At 63.0% G+C, this 18959-nt stretch overlaps 1 protein-coding gene across 4 annotated transcripts in view; it reads left to right on the top strand.

The window, feature by feature from the left end:
- The window catches only part of AP3D1 (adaptor related protein complex 3 subunit delta 1), a 40592-nt gene that overhangs the window by 18224 nt on the left and 3409 nt on the right, over nucleotides 1-18959 (top strand). The window contains exons 6-31 of one of the 4 annotated variants that reach the window (XR_011495877.1): nucleotides 1150-1279; nucleotides 2706-2845; nucleotides 3016-3089; nucleotides 4504-4553; nucleotides 5911-5960; nucleotides 6570-6618; nucleotides 7776-7921; nucleotides 7999-8147; nucleotides 8224-8454; nucleotides 8983-9214; nucleotides 9885-10030; nucleotides 10517-10658; nucleotides 11400-11471; nucleotides 12306-12381; nucleotides 12708-12901; nucleotides 13270-13343; nucleotides 13570-13774; nucleotides 14378-14449; nucleotides 15033-15143; nucleotides 16067-16220; nucleotides 16614-16661; nucleotides 16999-17188; nucleotides 17615-17703; nucleotides 17866-17951; nucleotides 18504-18625; nucleotides 18733-18812. Coding sequence is in view for 3 of the 4 variants with exons in the window: in XM_014845638.3 (XP_014701124.2) it covers nucleotides 1150-1279; nucleotides 2706-2845; nucleotides 3016-3089; nucleotides 4504-4553; nucleotides 5911-5960; nucleotides 6570-6618; nucleotides 7776-7921; nucleotides 7999-8147; nucleotides 8224-8454; nucleotides 8983-9214; nucleotides 9885-10030; nucleotides 10517-10658; nucleotides 11400-11471; nucleotides 12306-12381; nucleotides 12708-12901; nucleotides 13270-13343; nucleotides 13570-13774; nucleotides 14378-14449; nucleotides 15033-15143; nucleotides 16067-16213; nucleotides 16614-16661; nucleotides 16999-17188; nucleotides 17615-17703; nucleotides 17866-17951; nucleotides 18504-18625; nucleotides 18733-18812 (3105 nt within the window). In the remaining variant the exon portion in view is untranslated. The other 3 variants (XM_014845638.3, XM_014845639.3, XM_044753591.2) reach the window with 3 other exon arrangements.

The following is an 18959-nucleotide window of genomic DNA, read 5'->3' as shown; positions in this document are numbered from 1 at the left end:
GTCCCTGATGCCACGCATCTTTATCTGGCTGCATTGACTTCTCACGGCTCGGTCGGTCTGAAGGGCAGGAAGCCCAGCCAGTGCTGATCCCCACGGTGCTGGGGTGTTGTTCTCAAGTGTGGCTGTCCTCGTCCACATCATGGCCTCCGGCATGGCGGCCGTCCGCCTGCATCCCTAGCTAACCGGGAGGGCCTTTTTTCCCTTGGTCACGTTAAAGCGTTGCGGAGGGTGCTCACCTTCCTCCTGAGAGAGTTCTGTCTGTCCTGGTCCACCTGTCTGCTATGCGGATGCTTAGGTCTCGGCTCATGGTCTCGAAGACCGCCGGCATCATCAGCTTCTGGATCAGGGGCCACATCCAGTGGCCTCCTGTTGTGAATCATTTTGTCTGCCCACAGCCCCGCCTTGGTGACCTCCCAGCTGCGAGGGCAGAGCTGAGGAGTCGCACAGGGACCGTCTGGCCCGCAAAGCCAAAAATACTGCCTGGCAGGCGCTTTTCAGAAAGCGTGCGCCCTGGCCTCGGTGACGGTGGTCACATGCCCACAGGAGGCCATTTGGGAGTTGCTCCCGGCACCTGCTGGGCTGGGTCACGGTGGGCTGCGTGACTGTCTCAGGGCGAGGCTCCCGGGGGCCCTGACGAGTGAGGAGTGTGCCCACCAGGGACGGCAGACCTTTCCGGCCAGAGCACATCCCCAAAGTGCACAGGAGCTCCAGGGCAGTCTGGTGGAGGCGTGCAGGGGACCCAGGCTTGACAAGGGGAGCCTGGGACACCCCTTGGCGCTCCGCTTTGGCAACAGGCCTCGGCAGCCGGAAGAGCCTGAGGCCCTCGTTGATGGGCCGAGGCTCTCTTTGCAGTGTGACCTGCCATCCCTCAGATGGCCCCAGGGAGTCTGGGCGGAGGTCTCAGCCTTTGGAAGGCTGGCCTACGGTCATGGACACAACACAGGGAGGCAGGTTTCGATTCCATCCACGACCCTGTGTGTGATCCCTGGGCTTGGCGGGGCAGTAGAGCGGGCGTGCAGGCGGCCCCGAGGCTAGAAGCCAGACCAGCTGGGAGAGAGGGTTTCCTCCGGGGGACGGAGTGGAACGCGGCGGGGGTGCGAAAGACAGCAGCAGTGCTGAGGGGACACCGATGGCGCTCTGCTCCCACAGATGTCGCACACCAAGCCATACATCCGGAAGAAGGCTGTGCTGATCATGTACAAGGTGTTCCTGAAGTACCCCGAGTCGCTGCGCCCTGCCTTCCCCCGCCTGAAGGAGAAGCTGGAGGACCCCGATCCTGGTTTGTGGATTTGAGTTAAGATGGGGGCATCCCAGACACTGTCACCACTCGGGGACCACGTGGGACTCCACACGGTGGTGGTGGCACTCCACCAGCGTCTGCGAAGACCTGGTGCGAGGTGCTGTAAGGAAGGAGTCGAGGGGCCCTAGGTCCCAGGCCCCCTTCCTAGAATGCCCCCAGAGGGCACCTTCTTACTTCCTGGCACCTCAGATGCCAGGTTCGTCTCCCGCTGTCGCTGCCCTGGCCTGGGATCCGCCCCTTCTCCAGGGAGCCCTGCTGCTGTGCGTGGGGCGGGATCTGGAGGCGGTCTGGGTTGGTGTGCTCCTTGCTGCTGGCCCTCGGCAGACGCCCACCCACGCCCGCACACCTCGAGCGCTCCGCCTGGCTGGCTGCGTGTTAGCAGTCACGACTTGTCCCAGTGCCTTGACGCCAGTCCTGCAGCACAGGGCGCATTCCAGCCTTCGTCTGTCCTTGTTGTAACTCTCCTCCAGCTGGGAGACCCTAGCTGTGCTGACATAAAATAGCTTCTCTAAACACCGTCTGTCGCAGGGAAATCTGCCTTGCGTCATGGAGGGTCACAGGGTGAGGAAGGTTCTGCTTGGGGAAGTTGGAGCAGGCCCCTTGGGCTAGGGCTGTGCCTTGGGAACATGGAGTCATTCTCCCTGGTGGGTGTCCTGCCCCTGGAGTCACTTTGATCCTGCCGGGGCCTGGCCTGTGGCCTCAGGCGAGGGACAAAGCCTGGTGCCTCGGGCCCTCTTCCCTAGGAGGTGGTGGTGATAGCCCTGAGGTGGTCGGGTTTTGAGCCGTGCCCAAGGTGATGGGCGCAGCGCTGGGTGCAGGCAGGGCTCCTGCACGCGGAACCAGCAGCCTGCTGAGGGGATGGCCCTTCCCCTACTAATGAGGACGTCCGCTCCTCACTAATGAGGACCCCCTATTGTTGAGGACGCCCACTTATTGATGAAGATGCCCGTTTATTAACGAGGATGCGCCTTATTGATGAGGACCCCCCCATTGATGAGGATGCCCATGTATTGATGAGAACCCCCTTATTGATAAGGACCTCACCTTATTGATGAAGGCCCCGTTATTGATGAGGGCCCTTCTTATTGACGAGGATACCCTCCCTATTGATGAGGGCCCCCCAGTGATGAGGACGCCCCCTTTTTTTAATTTATTTTTAATTTTTCCTCCTTCTCCCCAAATCCCCCCAGTACATAGTTGTATACTCTAGTTGTGGGTCCTTCTAGTTGTGGCATGTGGGACGCTGCCCCAGCATGGCCTGATGAGCGGTGCTAGGTCCACGCCCAGGATCCGAACCAGTGAAACCCTGGGCCGCTGAAGTGGAACACGCAAACTTAACCACTCGGCCGTGGGGCTGGCCCTGCGGACGCCCCCTTTTTGATGAGGATGCCTTCACACTTTACAGGAGTCCAGTCCGCAGCAGTCAACGTCATCTGCGAGCTAGCCAGGCGCAACCCCAAAAACTACCTTTCGCTCGCTCCGCTGTTCTTCAAGCTGATGACCTCCTCGACCAACAACTGGGTCCTCATTAAAATCATCAAACTGGCAAGCATTCCTCTTGTCTCCACGGGAGTGACTGGGTGTCCCGGAGTGCCCCTGGGCCCGTGGGCGGGGGTGGAGTCAGGTTCCGACCCTGGGCGTCCGTCTCTTGGCTGTGGACAAGGAGGTGTGGTCTTGCTCCTGCTGCGAGTGACCCACTGGTTTTCGTCCCCTAGTTTGGTGCTCTGACTCCCTTGGAGCCAAGGTTGGGCAAGAAGCTGATTGAGCCTCTCACCAACCTGATCCACAGGTGAGCCCTGGTTCCCCACACGCCCCATTGGGGCAGCCTGCCATCCTTGCTGTCCACCGCGGGCGGGCCTCTGCTTCCTGCCCCGCGTGAGGACCCGCACCTGTCGTGTGGGAGGGGTGAGCTTCGAGGACAGTCTCCCAGGATCGAGAAGGAAATAGACACACTGGGTGGTTTTGCTCCAGGCAGCGAGCTGTGTCTCTGGAGTATCCCTGGCCCTCGTGGGACACCAGGGCTGGGGCTTGCTTTCCCTTTGATTCACTTTTTGAAACAGCAACTGCGAAAACAAAACAGAAGGAAGAAGGAGACCCCCTGCAGCCTCCCAGGTTCACAAGTCGATTCAGTGGTCCAGTGGAGCCTTAGGTGACTTAGGTCACTGGCCTGTTCTGGAATGTTCTAAGAGCTTCCACACCACTTTGGGTGCCTGTGGTTGAATCGGGGGCTGAGCAGCAGCTTGCTCGGGAGATCCTGCCCGTGCTGTCCCCCAGGGAGGTGGGCATGGGCAGCAGGAGGAGCTGGGTCTCGAGGCCGCGCAGGACGTCAGAGCTGCGTGCTGTCTGCGCGGCCCAGGCCTCAGGCACGTCTCCGCCGTCCCCTGGGATTCAGTTTCCTGACTTGTAAGTGGGTCAGACGGTAACAGATAGTAAACATGGATGTCTGGCCTTGGAAAATTTGGTTTTAGATAATAATTTAGCACCAAATTCACAAGGTAGCTGTGTGTCCAGAGAACAAGAAGCTGTGGGTCCCATGGCCCTGGGCTGGCTCTGACGGCACGTGCTCTCTGGGACGCACAGCGTCCGTGTACTTGGCTTCCCGTGATTTGGGCTCAGGGCCCACCCGAGAGAATATTGAGGGGGAGCAGATGTGCCTGGTGCCCGCCCTTGGTCGCCGTTGTCCTGGGCTGTGCTCCCCAGGCCCCTAGACGCCCCTGAGGCCTGGCCACGTCTGACTGGCCCTCAGGCCCCCGTTAGAGCGGAGCCAGGGGGTGGTGGTCTGGGCTGGTGGAGGCCGTCAGGGAACTGGGCTTTTTCGTGGGGATCACAGCATTAGAAGGGTGGGGGACTGGCCTCCAGTGGGGGCAGCGTTTCAGGCCGCCTTCGGTGCTTCGAAGGGGGATGCTTGTGCCCTTCGGAGGGTTCTGATGACCCAGATGACAGTGTGGCTGGGCCGCGCTGACCGGCGGAGGTGCTGAAGACCCATAGTCAGACAGGACTCGGGGTCTGCGGCCGGGTGATCGCCAGGACTCCTGCCCCAGCCTCCCCCGGGCATCAGCACCCAGTGGCTTTCTGGCGTCGGGTTTCCTGGGCTCTGTCGCCCTCCGACCGTGTTTTCTCAGAGGCAGTGCCCACAGCATCTTCCTGAGTCCAGCACAGCAGTCCGTCTGGTCCTCATGTCTTTTCTCTGTTTCTGTCCCCAGCACGTCTGCCATGTCCCTGCTCTACGAATGTGTGAACACTGTCATCGCAGGTGAGAGCCTGCGTTCCCCGGCTCCAAAGCAGATGGCTCTCATTGGTGGGAGGCCCTCCCCTGGTCCCCGGTGGCATCTGCTGGCCTCGCCAGGTGGCACGAGGACACCTGGAGTCGCAGGTTCCTGCCCCTGTGCTGGATGTCTGTCTCTGGCTCTGAAGCCGCTCGGCGGCCCAGCCCGTCTGGAGGCCCTTCTGGAGGGTGAGGGGCTCCTTGCACGTCTGCCGCCAGAGTGCGCTGCCCATCCCCCGCCTCCAGTGCCAGTCCTGCTGCTCTCGGCCCGCCCGTCAACCCACCAACAGCACCTTATCTTTTCTGAGTGTTTTAGCGGAGTTAGAACGTGTTTCTCAGGTTTCGTTAGAGTCCATTTGTTTGGGTCGAGATCCAGCCGAGGGCCACAGAGCACTGGCTGGCGTGTTTCCGTGCAGTTGATTAGAGGCTCCTTGACCCCTTTATTTGTCGGCACCGGAGTCGTTGCTCCCCAGCCCGGCTGGCCACCTCCTGAGTTACTGCCGGGTCACTTGTTCCTGTGCCCAGGTGTCTGGGAGACTGGCACTTGGAGCTGGTGGCTCGAGGGCTGCGGCTGCTCGCTGCCTGCCTGCCCTGGTCCCTCCTCCTGCACCCGGGGTGGCCTTCACTCTGCACCTCACAGGCAGCCGGCCCCAGGGCCGTGCCCCGTGACTGCATCTGCGTGGGCTGTGAGTTGCCCCGAGGCTCAGCGACAGTGACAGGGAGAGGAAGGGGGGGCGTTTGGGGCCAGGGAGTGGACTCGGAGGGCGGGCTCCTGCGTCTGGGAAGGTCAGTGGGGAGGCCGGGCGTGGCAGGAGCAGAGGTGGCCCTGGAGACAGCTGAGGAGTGGGGTGCAGGGGACGGGCCGGCCTGTCACAGTGCAGAGGGTCTCAGGTGATGGTGTGGCAAGCAGGGCAGGCGGCTTTGGCCCCAGCTCCCTGGAACTGGCCTGGATGGTGACGCTGGTGCCCCTGGGGCTTTTGTCTACTCTTAGCCTTGGAGACCCTGCGCGCAGGGTTCTCACCGGGGCCGGCACGGGTGAGATTCCAGCGCCCAGGAGGGCAGGTGCTCGGCAGGGACCTCATGCGCTGGTGTTTAGGCATCTGGAGCCCCAGTGCAGCTCCAGGCACCCCGCCGTGAGGGGCCCTTCCAGGGAGAGCAGTCAGCCTGCAGTGAGAGCCCTTTACTGACAAATGTCAGTTGGGCCAAGCCGTTCCAGACGTGGTGGTACTTCCACCTCATGTCTCTCCTACCGGGCACAGGGGCCATGGCCACAGTGGACTTGTGTGAGGGGACATCTGCATGCTGGGTTGGGGGCAGGCTCCTAACTCGAGGCTGTCTGTTTCAGTTCTCATCTCCCTGTCCTCCGGCATGCCTAACCACAGTGCCAGCATCCAGGTGGGTCCTGAGTGCCAGGCAGCACCAGGTAGTGGAGTCGGTGACGGGCAGGGGGCGGGGCCCAAGGACCAGCCGGCCAGCCAGACCACTTCTCCCCTGTCCCCACCTTGGGAGTCCCCTGCCCCTGTGCTCCGACAGGTGCCACCCCACCCATGTATGTTGCCATCATTCACTCTTGGCCCCTGACTGTGCCGTGGGTGGGCATGGCTGCATCCTGTGCAGCACACATCTGTGCTCTGGACACATGTGTTGGCACCCGTGGAAGTCACCAGGGTGTCCCGTTCATGTTTCTGTGGGCATTCCCCTCGTGTCCGTGTTGGGCGCCTGCGGTCCTTGCCTGCAGCATGCCTGCTGTCTGTCTGTGTTCGTCATTGCTTCCAGCAGCCCCCCTGCTGTGTGGTGGGTGCATGTTGGGCTGGAAGCCCAGAGTGCAGACCCTCTATCCTCCGCGGGTCTGTGATGCCTCTCCTTGGCCTCAGCGCTCCTTACCTCCCCTGGGCTGCTGGCCGGGCCCTCGGCAGGGGGTAGATTCGGGCGTGGGGCAGGCCAGGGCCGCTGAGTTCACCGCTAGTGTATGAGATGTAACCGGTGTCCTCTCCCCACGTGCAGCTCTGTGTTCAGAAGCTGAGAATATTAATAGAAGACTCCGATCAGAACCGTGAGTTGCTCCCCACTGTCTGAGCCCTGCAGGTCCTGGGCCCTAAACTGTGCAGTTGAGGCTCTTTCCTGTGAGAAGAAAGTAGGCGCCGTGTTACCCACACCCTTCCTCTGGAAGCCAGTGTCGGCAGGCTGACAGCTGGGCTTCAGCGGGGCTCTAGAGGAACCTCCTCTATCAACGTGGTGTGGCCCCCCGCACCCACTCCCCTCGTCTGCCCGGCGGACACCTTCCGGCCGCTGTCTCAGTGTATGGCTCCGGGGACAGCCCTCCTGTGCTCAGCCTCCGGGCCATGTGTTCACATCACGGGAGGGGGCCCCGGGTGAGGTCTTCGCGAAGGACCCGGCTCATTTTTCCAGCCCCAGTTCCCGGGAGGCCCTGAGGGAGGGGCCGTGGAAGCCCAGTTGAAACGGAAGCAGAGAACTGGCCGAAGAACAGAGCCAGGCTAGCATCTATTGCTTCTGGGTCTCGCGACACGTGAAGCTGTGTCTATTCCTGCTGGGCTGCCTGGGGTCCTGTGATGAGTAAGAGAGTTGCCCTGTGGCGGTCCCGGTGGTTTCCTGCCGAGCACGAAGCAGCCTCGCTGTCCGTTTGCTCATGTGTCTGTACGAGAGCGATCTTCCTGTGGTCGACACCTCTCGAAGGATCCCAGCCAGTAACGCTCACCCGGTCCTGGGACAGGTGGCAAGGGCTTCTGAGGGCCTGCGCGTGTCGGCTGCTCATTTTGAGTCCAGATCTGTCTGTTTTGAACAGGGGCCACCAAACTTTTCCTGGAAAGGGCCAGACAGTAACTCTTTTCAGCTTTGAGGCTGTACAGCTCTGGATGTGTAGGTGGTGGGCGTGGCCGTAGCCTTCATTGACAGAGGCCGGCTTCCGGCTACGCTCGCTGCCCCTGGTTTAGATGAGCGTGTATTTGGGCTGGGCAGGGTGGGACAGTGGCTCCTGGTGAGTGTGAGGTCCCTATCAGGCCCAGGCCGGCTCTGCCCACACTTACCATGCCATCCAGAATGCCTGGGGTCCGGCCATGAGATGCGCCCCAAGGGCCCCCCGGCTGCCAGGGCCAGGCGGCGGGGCTGTGTTGCAGACCTGGCCTGGCTCTCTGGGCGGCCCCAAAGCCCGTCAGGCATGGCTGGGTTAACCACGTGTCGCCCTTTCTGTAGTGAAGTACCTGGGGCTGTTGGCCATGTCTAAGATCCTGAGAACACACCCCAAGTCCGTGCAGGCCCACAAGGACCTTGTCCTGCAGTGTCTGGACGACAAGGATGAGTCCATCCGACTGCGGGCCCTCGACCTCCTGTACGGCATGGTGCGTGCCTCTCCCACTGGCTGGCTACCGCTCCTGTGTTCCTACCCAGCCCACCCTCACCAGCCCTCCCGCCCCAGGTGTCCAAGAAGAACCTGATGGAGATTGTTAAGAAGCTGATGACCCACGTGGACAAGGCCGAGGGCACAACCTACCGCGACGAGTTGCTCACAAAGATCATCGACATCTGCAGCCAGTCCAACTACCAGCACATCACCAACTTCGAGTGGTCCGTCCCCACACGGCCAGGTGGATGTGGGGGGCCGGCAGCACGCTGCACGCTTCTCAGTTGCTCCCTCCTGCAGGTACATCAGCATCCTGGTGGAGCTGACCCGGCTGGAGGGCACCCGCCACGGCCACCTCATCGCTGCGCAGATGCTGGACGTGGCCATCCGTGTCAAGGCCATCCGCAAGTTCGCCGTGTCGCAGATGTCCGCGCTGCTCGACAGCGCCCACCTGGTGGCCAGCAGCACCCAGCGCAACGGGATCTGCGAGGTGCTCTACGCGGCCGCCTGGATCTGCGGGGAGTTCTCCGAGTGAGTCAGTGGGAGTGGCCACAGGATGGCCACCCTACCTGTGCTCCCGAGAGGAGGGCTGTGCCCCACCTCATGCCCCCAGCATCGCGCAGGGCCCTCGCTCCCCGGCGCTGCCGCACCCGCAGCCCGTCGTCTCCCCTGTCGGTTCCTTTCTCACTGAGGGAAGAGCTGCTTTAGTCATAAGCGGGTCTGGTCTTGAGAGCGAGTGAGGGCTCAGCGGCAGTGTGACCCAGGGCCTGCTGGCCGTGCCCTCACGAGGCCGGGTCTGGTCCCGGTTTCCTCACATCCCCGCCTGGTGTGAGTGGTTCCCGTCTCCACGTTCGCGCCGTTGATCTGCTTCCTTCCTTTGTCCTTGTAACTGTTACCTGGCTGGCTACTCCCTGATTGTCGCCTCGTGGCCATGGTTCCTTCCTTAAGCCCCCGCCCTCAGCCCCGGCGCCTGGGCGGGATGGGCGAGCGCCCAGCTCCGGATCGCTGTGGTGCGGAGCCGTCGGGGCGCGTGCTCACGCCAACCCCCCGCATCTTCAGGCACCTGCAGGAGCCCCATCAGACCCTCGAGGCCATGCTGCGGCCGAAGGTCACCACCCTGCCCGGCCACATCCAGGCTGTCTACGTGCAGAATGTCGTCAAGCTGTACGCGTGCGTCCTGCGGCAGGAGGAGCAGGCTGCGGGGACGGCGGCGGCCCGGGAGGCCACCCAGCTCATGCTGGAGCGGCTGCCGCAGTTTGTGCAGAGCGCGGACCTGGAGGTCCAGGAGCGGGTGAGAGCTGCGGGCGGGCGGGCGCTGCGCGGTCGCGGTTCCACGGGGAGCTGCGCCTCAGGAGGAGCCTGCGGGCCACATTTCGGTCTTCCCAGCAGTGGACAGCGCTCCTTTCCCAAAAGCAACTTGAGGAAATCCCCTTTTGCCTGCTCTACCCGGCCCAGGGGACTGGGGAGGAAGGGGGCCTTCCACTGTTGGGGGCATGTGTGTGACATTAGCTCGCCTTGTGCCAGATGATCCCAAGGCCGGTGTTGGGCTGGGGGCTGTGGGCTGGTTCCTGCGCTCCTGGGAGCCGCACTCCAGTGGAGTCCCGGTCACAGTCGCGTGCAGACCAGCAGTGCGAAGCTGCCCAGGTGCCTCCTGGGAGCAGGCGCTGCCCGCGATTCTCGTAGGAGGGCACTTTCTTTTCTCGTGGGCCTCTTTCCCTCTTCCCTCTCCTCCTGCTAAAGGAGACGGCAGCCAGGCTGGTCTCTTCCTGGCTGGATTCCTCCGCACCCGATGGCCACTTGTAGAACTTTCCAGATGTTCTCCCTGGGGCTCAGCGGGGAGCGGCCGTGTCGCCTTCCTGGGCTAAGCATCCGTGTGGTGTGAGCGATGCTCTCTGGTTGCTGAGTGGCCTTCAGGGCCAGTCCCCCGTGGCTCCTCCGTGACTCCTCCTTGGCCCCCACAGGCGTCCTGCATCTTGCAGCTGGTCAAGCACATCCAGAAGCTTCAGGCCAAGGACGTGCCGGTGGCGGAAGAAGTGAGCGCCCTCTTTGCCGGGGAGCTGAACCCTGTGGCTCCCAAGGCGCAGAAGAAGGTTCCGGTTCCAGAAGGGTGAGCCACACGGCCTGTCGGGACACAGGAGGCCGGGGCGGCAGGAGGGACAGCGGGAGCAGAACCACACCCTGGACTTGCTGTCCAGCCAGGAGAGGCAGGAATGTGGGAGGAAGGCCCCTGAGGCCTGAGCCCCGTAGGCTGGGCAGACCCCCTCACGCGGACTGTATCCAGGGCACTCACTAGTTCTTGTGAGGTCCTGGGGCCACCCCATGGAAAGTGGGTTCCTGGCAGCCCTTGTCTACATATCTCAGGGGCACCGTGAGCCTCTGTGGGGGCCCCAGAACATGGGGAGGGCCATGAGGGCCAGCCTGGATTCCAGGGCCCCTGGACTCTGCCTTGCCTGCCATGATCTTGAGCAGCCACCTGGCCTTCATGTCCCTATCTCCAAGGGGACAGCAGAGTCCCTGCCTCATCGGCCACCGTGAGTGTCCAGGGCTGGGCACTCAGGCCGGAGCCACCTTATGACCTTGCTGTGTCTTGTAGCCTGGACCTAGATGCCTGGATCAACGAGCCGCTCTCGGACAGCGAGTCTGAGGATGAGAAGCCCAAGGCCATCTTCCACGACGAGGAGCAGCGGCAGGCCAAGCCGCGGCAGCCCGAGGCGGACGAGGAGGAGCTGGCCCGGGTGAGCACTCCGTGCCCGAGGCAGGGCTGCCTTTCTCCGGGGCTCCCAGGCAGGCGGCCCTGCTCAGAGCAGCCTCTGACCCCATGTCTGCGGGGGGCCATGCATGCTTCTGTCGAATCTGGGCTCTGTGTCCCGCTGTTCTCTGGGGAGCACTGAGCTGGCCTTTGATGTCCAGGTTGGGTTTTTTCAAAACCAGAAGCAGCTTCCCAGAGAGAGCCGCAGGTGCCCAGGGGCCCATGGGTGCACTTGGCATACCCCGACTGTCTGCTCCACGCTCTCCTTGGCATGGCATCTTGTAACGATGTGCAATGTTCAGACAGCCTGGAAAAGGACCGGGATGCTGCGACCCTAGGTCCCTCCTCCCCCGTGTGGAGCTCTTCTTTCTCTGAAGTTAGGGACAGACACATCCCTCTGTCACTCATGGTCTGGTTTGCTGCTGTCTCGACTCCCTCGGAGCTGAGTGGCCTCAGGCAGCTCACCCTGTCTCTCTGAGCCCCATCCTTAAAATGGAGATGTCATCCCCATTTCCTGGGGTTACCACCGACTTGCTGTCTGTACCCACACTGGTTTCTTCCCCCTTGGGCCTTCGGCTCCCTGTGGGTCACAGGCTAGAAATCAAAGTGCTGAGGGGTCCCAGCCCCCACCCAGGGCCTGCTGCTGGGAGGTAGCCCACACATGGGGGACACGAGGGCTCATAGTCCACGCGTTCCCTGACGCGCACCCTGAATCCTTTCTCTGCAGCGTCGAGAAGCGCGGAAGCAGGAGCAGGCCAACAACCCGTTCTACATCAAGAGCTCTCCATCCCCCCAGAAGGTGAGGTTGGCCCGGATCATTGTCGAGGGACATTCCCTGGCTCCACTGGGCTCCTGTCCACCCACCGTTGGTGGACACCAGTGGCTGTGGGTTGTCGTGGCCGATCCAGATGACAAGACTGTGAGGGCCTTTCCAGACACTGAGGCCTGGGAGAAGGGCAGTCCTGCACTCGCCTGCGGTCAGGCCACCCCCTGTGGGTGAGGGGGCCAACAGGAGGGCACGCCGCCCCCACAAATGGTGGGGCTGCAGAGGAGGCGCTTCCTGGCAGGAAGGGAGCGGACATAGGAGATGTCTAATTTGGCTGGAATGTTCTAGAGCTTGGTTTAGGTGATGCTCACTGTCTTCATCCATGCTCTCCGCCCCACGGCCCCCCCATTCAGGGTATGTTGGGCTCCCTGTGGGAGACACTCCAGCATTTTCCTTCTCTGGGGATTGCCGGGTCACCTGGTGACTCTGCTCAACCTTCCTAAAGGCTGCAGCCCGTGTCCCGCACGCTGTGCTGAGGGCTGGGACTCCCCCGAGCCTGGCCAGCACCTGTGTTGTCTGGCTTTTTGATCCCAGCTGCACTGCTGGGTCTGAAATGCTGGCTCGCTGTGCTGTCAAGCCTGTGTTAGTTTCTCAACTTGAAAAAGAAGTTTTAGATGGCAAAAATTGATAGGCTTTTTGCATGTCACCCTGTCCTTGTTTACGCTGATACACTGTTCCCCTAGTGGTTAAGGAACGGTGCTCCCCAGGATGACCCCTGGCGCCCCAGGGCGTCACGCTGGGTGATGACCCTTGTCCAGGTGTCGTCTGTCTGTCCAGCCTGATAACGCCTTGACATTGCTCCTCCAGCGGTACCAGGACGCACCGGGCGTGGAGCACATCCCCGTGGTGCAGATCGACCTCTCCGTGCCCTTGAAGGTGCCAGGCAAGTGTGGCTGATAGCACAGGGGCAGGGATCCCTGAGCTTGTGTCCACTCCCTGTCCTACCTGCTCGTCTGGCGTTGGTCCCTGGTCCCTGGGTGAACAGAGGCACACGCCAGCCTACCGGTTTGTGTGCAGGTGCCACCTCGTCTCTTCCCCCGAGTCCCAGCCCCAGCTGCCCGCCCCCCGTGCGCTGCCCGTCGGCACTCAGAGAGCCTCCGTGTGCCCTCGCCCCCTGTAGAGTGCGTGATGGGGGCCGAGGGGCTGCCTGCACAGGCCCTCGGGCCAGACGTCTGCGCGGCTTTGGGCTGAGTGTCCCCACGCGCGCAGGGCTGCCCATGTCAGACCAGTACGTGAAGCTGGAGGAGGAGCGGCGGCACCGGCAGAGGCTGGAGAAGGACAAGAGGAAGAAAAAGAAGAAGGAGAAGGGCAGGCCGCGGCGCCACAGCGCGCTGCACACGGAGAGCGATGAGGACATCGCCCCGGCCCAGCAGGTGGACATCGTCACCGAGGAGATGCCCGAGGTCAGTCCTGCCCTTTGGGCCTGCCGGTGTTCGCACCCGCTCCAGGGAGCTTTCCCGTCGCTGCCTCTCTGGCCCCGGGAGGCCACGCGCCTGCCCTGTCCTGTGCCCCAGGTCCTGGTGGGGGGCTCGAGCCGTCGTCAGCACACAAACCTTCCCTGCTGTCAGTCCATTTCCCATGGCATGGCAGCCCTGGCATGTCCCGACCTCGCCGGGCACTCAGGGCACCTGGCCCCGGGGCGGATCCCCTCACGGGGGTGGGCCTGGTTGTCTGTGTGCAGGAGGGGGGTCCCACAGACCCGACCGGCTTGGCTCCGCCAGTCGGGGACCGGGGCTGCTGAAGTGGACACTGACTTCCTCTTCTCCCGCAGAATGCCCTGCCCAGTGATGAGGATGACAAAGACCCCAATGACCCTTACCGGGCTCTGGACATTGACTTGGATAAGTAAGTGTGGGGGCTGGGGACTAGGGGCACGACTGGATGTGGGCCCGGGCTTTCCCTGTCCTCGCTGTCCCTCTCCGTCGCCCATTCACCGTGGCCCACGTGAATAGATGGGGTCGCATAGGGCCTGCCCCTTCTCCAGGCCCCATCACAGGCCGCACTGCGTGCAGGCAGTGTGTGCATGCAGGAGGACAGGCCGGTGGCTCCTGTGACCTGGCCCCCTCCGCAGGCCCTTAGCCGACAGCGAGAAGCTGCCCGTCCAGAAACACCGCAACGCCGAGACCTCCAAGTCCCCTGAGAAGGAGGACGTCCCCGTCATCGAAAAGAAGAGCAAGAAGCCCAAGAAGAAGGAGAAGAAGCACAAAGAGAAGGGACGGGAGAAAGGCAGGAAGAAGGAGAAGAAAGAGAAGGAGGAGAAGGGAGAGGAGGGGAAGGTGAGGCGGCCGCTCCCGCTCCCTCCCTCAGGCGCAGCCCACGGCCCTGCGGCCACGGCGGGGCACTGGGACACAGGGCGCCTGCAACAGCCATTCCGGCCCCTGGCGGCTGTGAGGTTTGTCGCGAGTCGTGATGGAGGGCCAGTGAGCCCCGCCAGCCGCCCTGTGAGCCCCAGGCCCTTCTCAGCGCTCATGTGCGTGTTTGTGCCCCGGGCAGGAAGTGGGTGTGTAAAGAACCGTGTACCTGGGGCCGTGTTCTGTCATCACAGAGCTGGGTGACTCCATGTGTCCGCGCAGTACTGTGACCACAGCTGTGGTGTCCTGGTAGGCACGTGGCTGTGCTGGCATTTGGAACCATGCGGGTTTGTCTGTGGCTGCCATTCTTATGACAGGACAGTTAGAGCTAGAGATGCCACCCCCCTTGGTCTGGCCACTGTCCTCAGCTCCTCGGACACTGGAGCTCCCAAGGCCTGCAGAGCCAGAGTTGTCCTCTGCTGGGCGGGAGCCAGGAGGGCCCCGCCGACGGGGCCTCCGCGTGTCCACCTGTGCCCTCTGGGGGCCGTCTGCTACCTTGGCCAAAGGCCTGTCATCCTGTGGTTTCAGGGTGAGGACTTAGATTTCTGGCTGTCCACCATGCCGCCGCCTGCCACTGCTCCTGCTCCCGCCCTGGCAACGGTAAGAGTCTGGCAGGTGGCCTCTGCCAGCCCCACACAGTCCTCACTGGGCGCGTGCAGTTTGCCACTTTGGCACAGTTCCCTCTCTCAGGCATTTAGGGATGCCCGCTCTAGGTACTGCCCAGCCTGGCCCTTGCCCTCCCTCGCCTGTCAGCCCTGCCCCGCAGCCTATGCCCCAGGGGTGGGTGTTGGGGAACCCTCACACGTTGAGCCAGATTTGGGCCAGCTTGGTCCCTTGCCCAAGGTCTCCCCAGGCATCGGCTGCAGGAAAGAGGGTGGCTAGGCTTCTGGCGCCCCTCGAGCCAGGCAGCAGCCTTGAGCAGTCGCCCTGTGTTAGCGGATGGGGCCTGGCGGCTCTGGGTTCAGGCAGTGACCCTGGTCAGCACCCAGGCGGCCTCAGGCGGGGCCTCCTCTTCCCACTACTGCCACCTGTACTGCCTGATGGCCACACGCCTGCGTGTTGACAGAATGCAGCTGCAAGAGGAAGTGTCCCCAGCATGAGGGCAGATCAGGGCCTGAGGGTGGAGGACACCCCGTCCCGGGGCCTGGCTGCCCGCTTGAGCCCTGGCCCTGACTGCCTGCAGGCAGAGCCCGAGGTGAACGCTGTCATCTCTGCCCCGAAGGAGGAGCGTGAGGAGCCCAAGAGGGAGGAGCAGGATGAGGAGGAGGAGGAGGAGGAGCGAGACCCTGAGAAGGTGAGGGCACCGCCCCGGCTGGCCTCACAGGGGGCCACACGCCTGCGCTCACGGCTGGCGGCCCTCAGCGCCAGGACCAGCTTCCGACTGCTCTCCCATCGCTGCGCTTGTAGGGCCTGGTTCTTGTCACAGCCCTGCTGCAGGGCGATCAGTCCCCTGCAGAGCGAGCCATCAGTGATTTCAGTTCCTTCACAGTCATGCAGCCACCAGCACTGTCTAGTTCCAGAACGTTCCATTTCTCCTAAAGGAAATGTCGTTGCCATCAGCAGTGACTCCCCACCCCCTCCCCAGCCCCTGGCCCCCACGAGTCCGCTCTCTGTGGATCTGCCTGTTTTGGACGTTTCACGTCAGTGGGGTCACACACCGTGTGTCCTTCTGTGTCTGCTTCTCTCCCTGAGCGTCGTGTGTTTGTGGTCCATCCACGTGCAATCGTGTCAGGGCCTCCTCTTCATAGCTGCGTCGTGTTCCAGTGTGTGGGTGGGCCACGTCTCATTCGTCTGCTCTTCAGTTGATGGGCAGCGGGGTTGTGTCCACCTTTTGGCTGTTGTGGGTCGTGCTGCCGTGGACACATGTCCAGGTCTCCGTGGGACGTTTGCTTTCTCGTCTCTGGGCTGGATGCTCAGGCCTGCCGTAGTTGCTGGGCTGTCGTGTCTGAACTCTTGCCGTCTCCCGTGCGTGTCTGCCCCGTAGGCAGTGACCGTCCAGCCGAGCACTGAGTCCCCGGGTCCTGGGCTCAGCTGGGCCCCGTCTCATCTGTTCTCCATGGACCCAGGGGTTGCTGGCCTGTCCCTTCTAACACACGTGCCCTTTACCTTGGTGCACTTGGGCCCACGTCTCAAGCCGTGTGACGTGAGGGGAAGCATCGCCGTGTGCCACTCGCTGGAGAAGTTCAGGGTTGACCCTGATCTCTCCTTTGGTCGCAGAAACCTTCCAAGCATAAGAAGAAGAAACACCGGAAGGAGCAGGAGGAGCGGTCTGCAGACAGGAAGAAATCCAAGAAGAATCAGCCGGCGGGCGGCGGGGCGGCAGAGCCCGTGGAGAACGGCTCGCTGGATGAGGAGCCCCTCCCGGTGAGGGGTACTTCACACGCCTCCCGCGGCCCAGGGCGTCCCCACCGCTTGCCGTGGCCTCCGTGCTGGGGGAGAGCCGAGCCACGCCGAGGAGCCGGCAGGCGGGCAGCAGGGCCTCGGTGGGCAGCAGGCTGGTGGCCCCAGGGACTGGGTGGCAGGGAGGCATCGCTGTCACCTGGCAGTCCTCCCCAGCGGTGCCAGCCCGAGGAGCCGTGCAGTGTGGCCACAGTTGTCTGGGGCCCGTGGGGGTTCCTTGCCTCCCCCCACCTTGTTCTCGTGGTCCTCGTGGCTCCCTCCCCGAACAGTTGGCAGCTCAAGACAAGCCTCGTTCCGTGAGCAGACGTTAGCGGACGTCACTCAGGCCCCACTCGTAGCGCTGAGCTCTTTGCTTTCGTTCCAGCCCATGTCCAGCTACTGCCTCCTGGCTGAGAATTCCTACATCAGGATGGTGAGCGGCTAGGCCTTCCGGAGTGCGGCAGGCAGGGTGGGGTCTGTGCTCTGGGTGTGGGGGTGGCTGCGCCCTGGGGCATCAGTGAGTGCCCAGGGCACCAGGGGAGGCCCCTACCCTGTGGGTGGGGCCAGGGGCTGCTGGGATGGGCAATGGTGGTTCTCAAAGAGAACAGGAAGGGCTCAGAATCGCAGACAGAGCTGAGACCTGGCTTTCTGTGTGTGAGGACTCGGGTTCCTTTCCTTGCCCTCTCTGTGCTTGTGGAACGAGTGTTGCTCACGCTCCCCTCGTGTGCTGGCTTCTGCCACGCCCGCTGACCCGGCCTTGCTCTGTGCAGACCTACGAGGTGCAGGGCAGCTTGCAGGAGGACAGCCGGGTCACCGTGTCCATCGTCCTGGAGAACCAGAGCAGCAGCTTCCTGAAGAACATGGAGCTCAACGTGCTGGACTCGCTCAACACCAAGCTGGCCCGGCCCGAGGGCTCCTCCGTCCACGACGGCGTCCCCGTGCCTTTCCAGCTGCCCCCAGGTGAGGCAGCCACTGCACTGACGTCCAGAGCTCGGAGGCTGAGGCTTCTCGTGGATTGAGAGCTCCTTCTTGGGTCTCTACTTCTTGGTCCCCAGGCTAGCAGACCCCTGAGGTCAGCCCTGGGCGCCCACCTCCTCCTTGGTCCTGGGGCTCTGATGGCCGAGCCTCTGCCTAGATGAGGGGCGCCCGCGAGCTTGCTGTGGGTGGGTGGGGCCGGGCCCACGCGGAGGACACCAGGAGGCTCTCATTTGTGTCTGACTCCTGACGCCCCCTTGGGGGCTGAGCACAGCTTCCAAACCAGGGCAGGCAGCACTGAGGACAGACCCTGGGTGGGGTCACGTTACTGCCACCTGTCAGAAGGGTGGCCAGACCCCTCCTGGCCGAGCCCCACGCTCCTCCTCAGGCCCCGGCTCTCGCCCTCACCAGGCATCTCCAACGAAGCCCAGTTTGTGTTCACCATCCAGAGCATCGCCATGGCCCAGAAGCTCAAGGGCACCCTGACCTTCATTGCCAAGGTACACGGCGCTCAGGGTGCCGTCGGGGGCCCACGGGACCCCCCTTTGCCCGCTCCACCTGCCAAGAGCACCCAGTTCTGGGGTGGGAGCCATGCCCAGATGCCGGCCCCCCCAAGCTAACGGCCTGGCCTGCTCGCCCTCCCCCTGCCCTGCTCCCCGCAGAACGACGAGGGCTCCACCCACGAGAAGCTCGACTTCAAGTTGCACTTCAGCTGCACCTCGTACTTGATCACCACGCCGTGCTACAGGTGTGCCAGCCCGCCGCCCTCAGGAGCGCAGGGCGCGGCGGGTCAGTGACAGCGGGCAGCTAGCGGGCGAGTCCAGCTCCTCTGATGTGTCGGCCAGCTGGGCTACGTGACGAGTCCCCTGGTCTGGGCGGCTCAGACGCCACGTTGGCGCTCTCCCAGTGCTGGAGGCAGGGGTCTGAGGTCCTGGTGTCGGCAGGGCTGGTCCCTCAGGCTCCTTTGGCGTACAGGGGCCGTCGTGTCCCTGTGTCCTCATGTGGTCGTCCCTTTGTGCGTGTCTGTGTTCTCATGCCCTCGTTAAGGCCCCCAGTCTTGGTGGATCAGGGCCCTGTTTCCGATTACAATCACAGTCTCAGGTCCTGGAGGTCAGGACCTCCACATAGGGATTTTGGGGGCACAGTTCAGCCCATGACGTCTTTCAAGACCCTTGGAGACCTCCCAGGCCCCAGCACACGGAAGAGGGTGTCCCCCCAACCCCGGGGCTGGGGGCTTTGTCTGCCTGGGTGCTGGCGAGCCTGCCTGTTGTTAGCCTCCTGTCCTGTGTCCTCCCCACAGCGACGCCTTTGCCAAGCTGCTGGAGTCTGGGGACCTGAGCATGAGCTCAATCAAAGTCGACGGCATTAGTATGTCCTTCCAGAACCTTCTGGCAAAGATCTGTTTTCATCACCATTTTTCCGGTAAGAGATTTGCCATGACTTGATGGATGGCACAGTTTTGTGCACACGTGGTGTCCCCTGTCGCCGAGGGGGCGGCAGCGGCCTCACCCCTGCCTGCTCTGTTGCAGTCGTGGAGCGAGTGAACTCGTGCGCCTCAATGTACAGCCGCTCCATCCAGGGCCACCACGTCTGCCTCCTGATGAAGAAGGTGAGCCCGGGCCCGTCCGCGCCGGCCCCCCTCCCTCAAGTCACTGTGGGTTCCTCTGCTTCAGCGCGTGGCTGGGTTCAGTCTGTGGCTGTCGTGTGGGGGGTTTGGAGCCTGTGCTCGCAAGGAGTCCCCGCCTTCGGTTTTCTT

This window comes from Equus asinus, chromosome 20, assembly GCF_041296235.1.
Source record: "Equus asinus isolate D_3611 breed Donkey chromosome 20, EquAss-T2T_v2, whole genome shotgun sequence".
Classification (NCBI taxonomy): domain Eukaryota; kingdom Metazoa; phylum Chordata; class Mammalia; order Perissodactyla; family Equidae; genus Equus; species Equus asinus.
The sequence above is the reverse complement of the archived record's forward strand: the minus strand, read 5'-3'. Positions and strand labels throughout refer to the sequence as shown.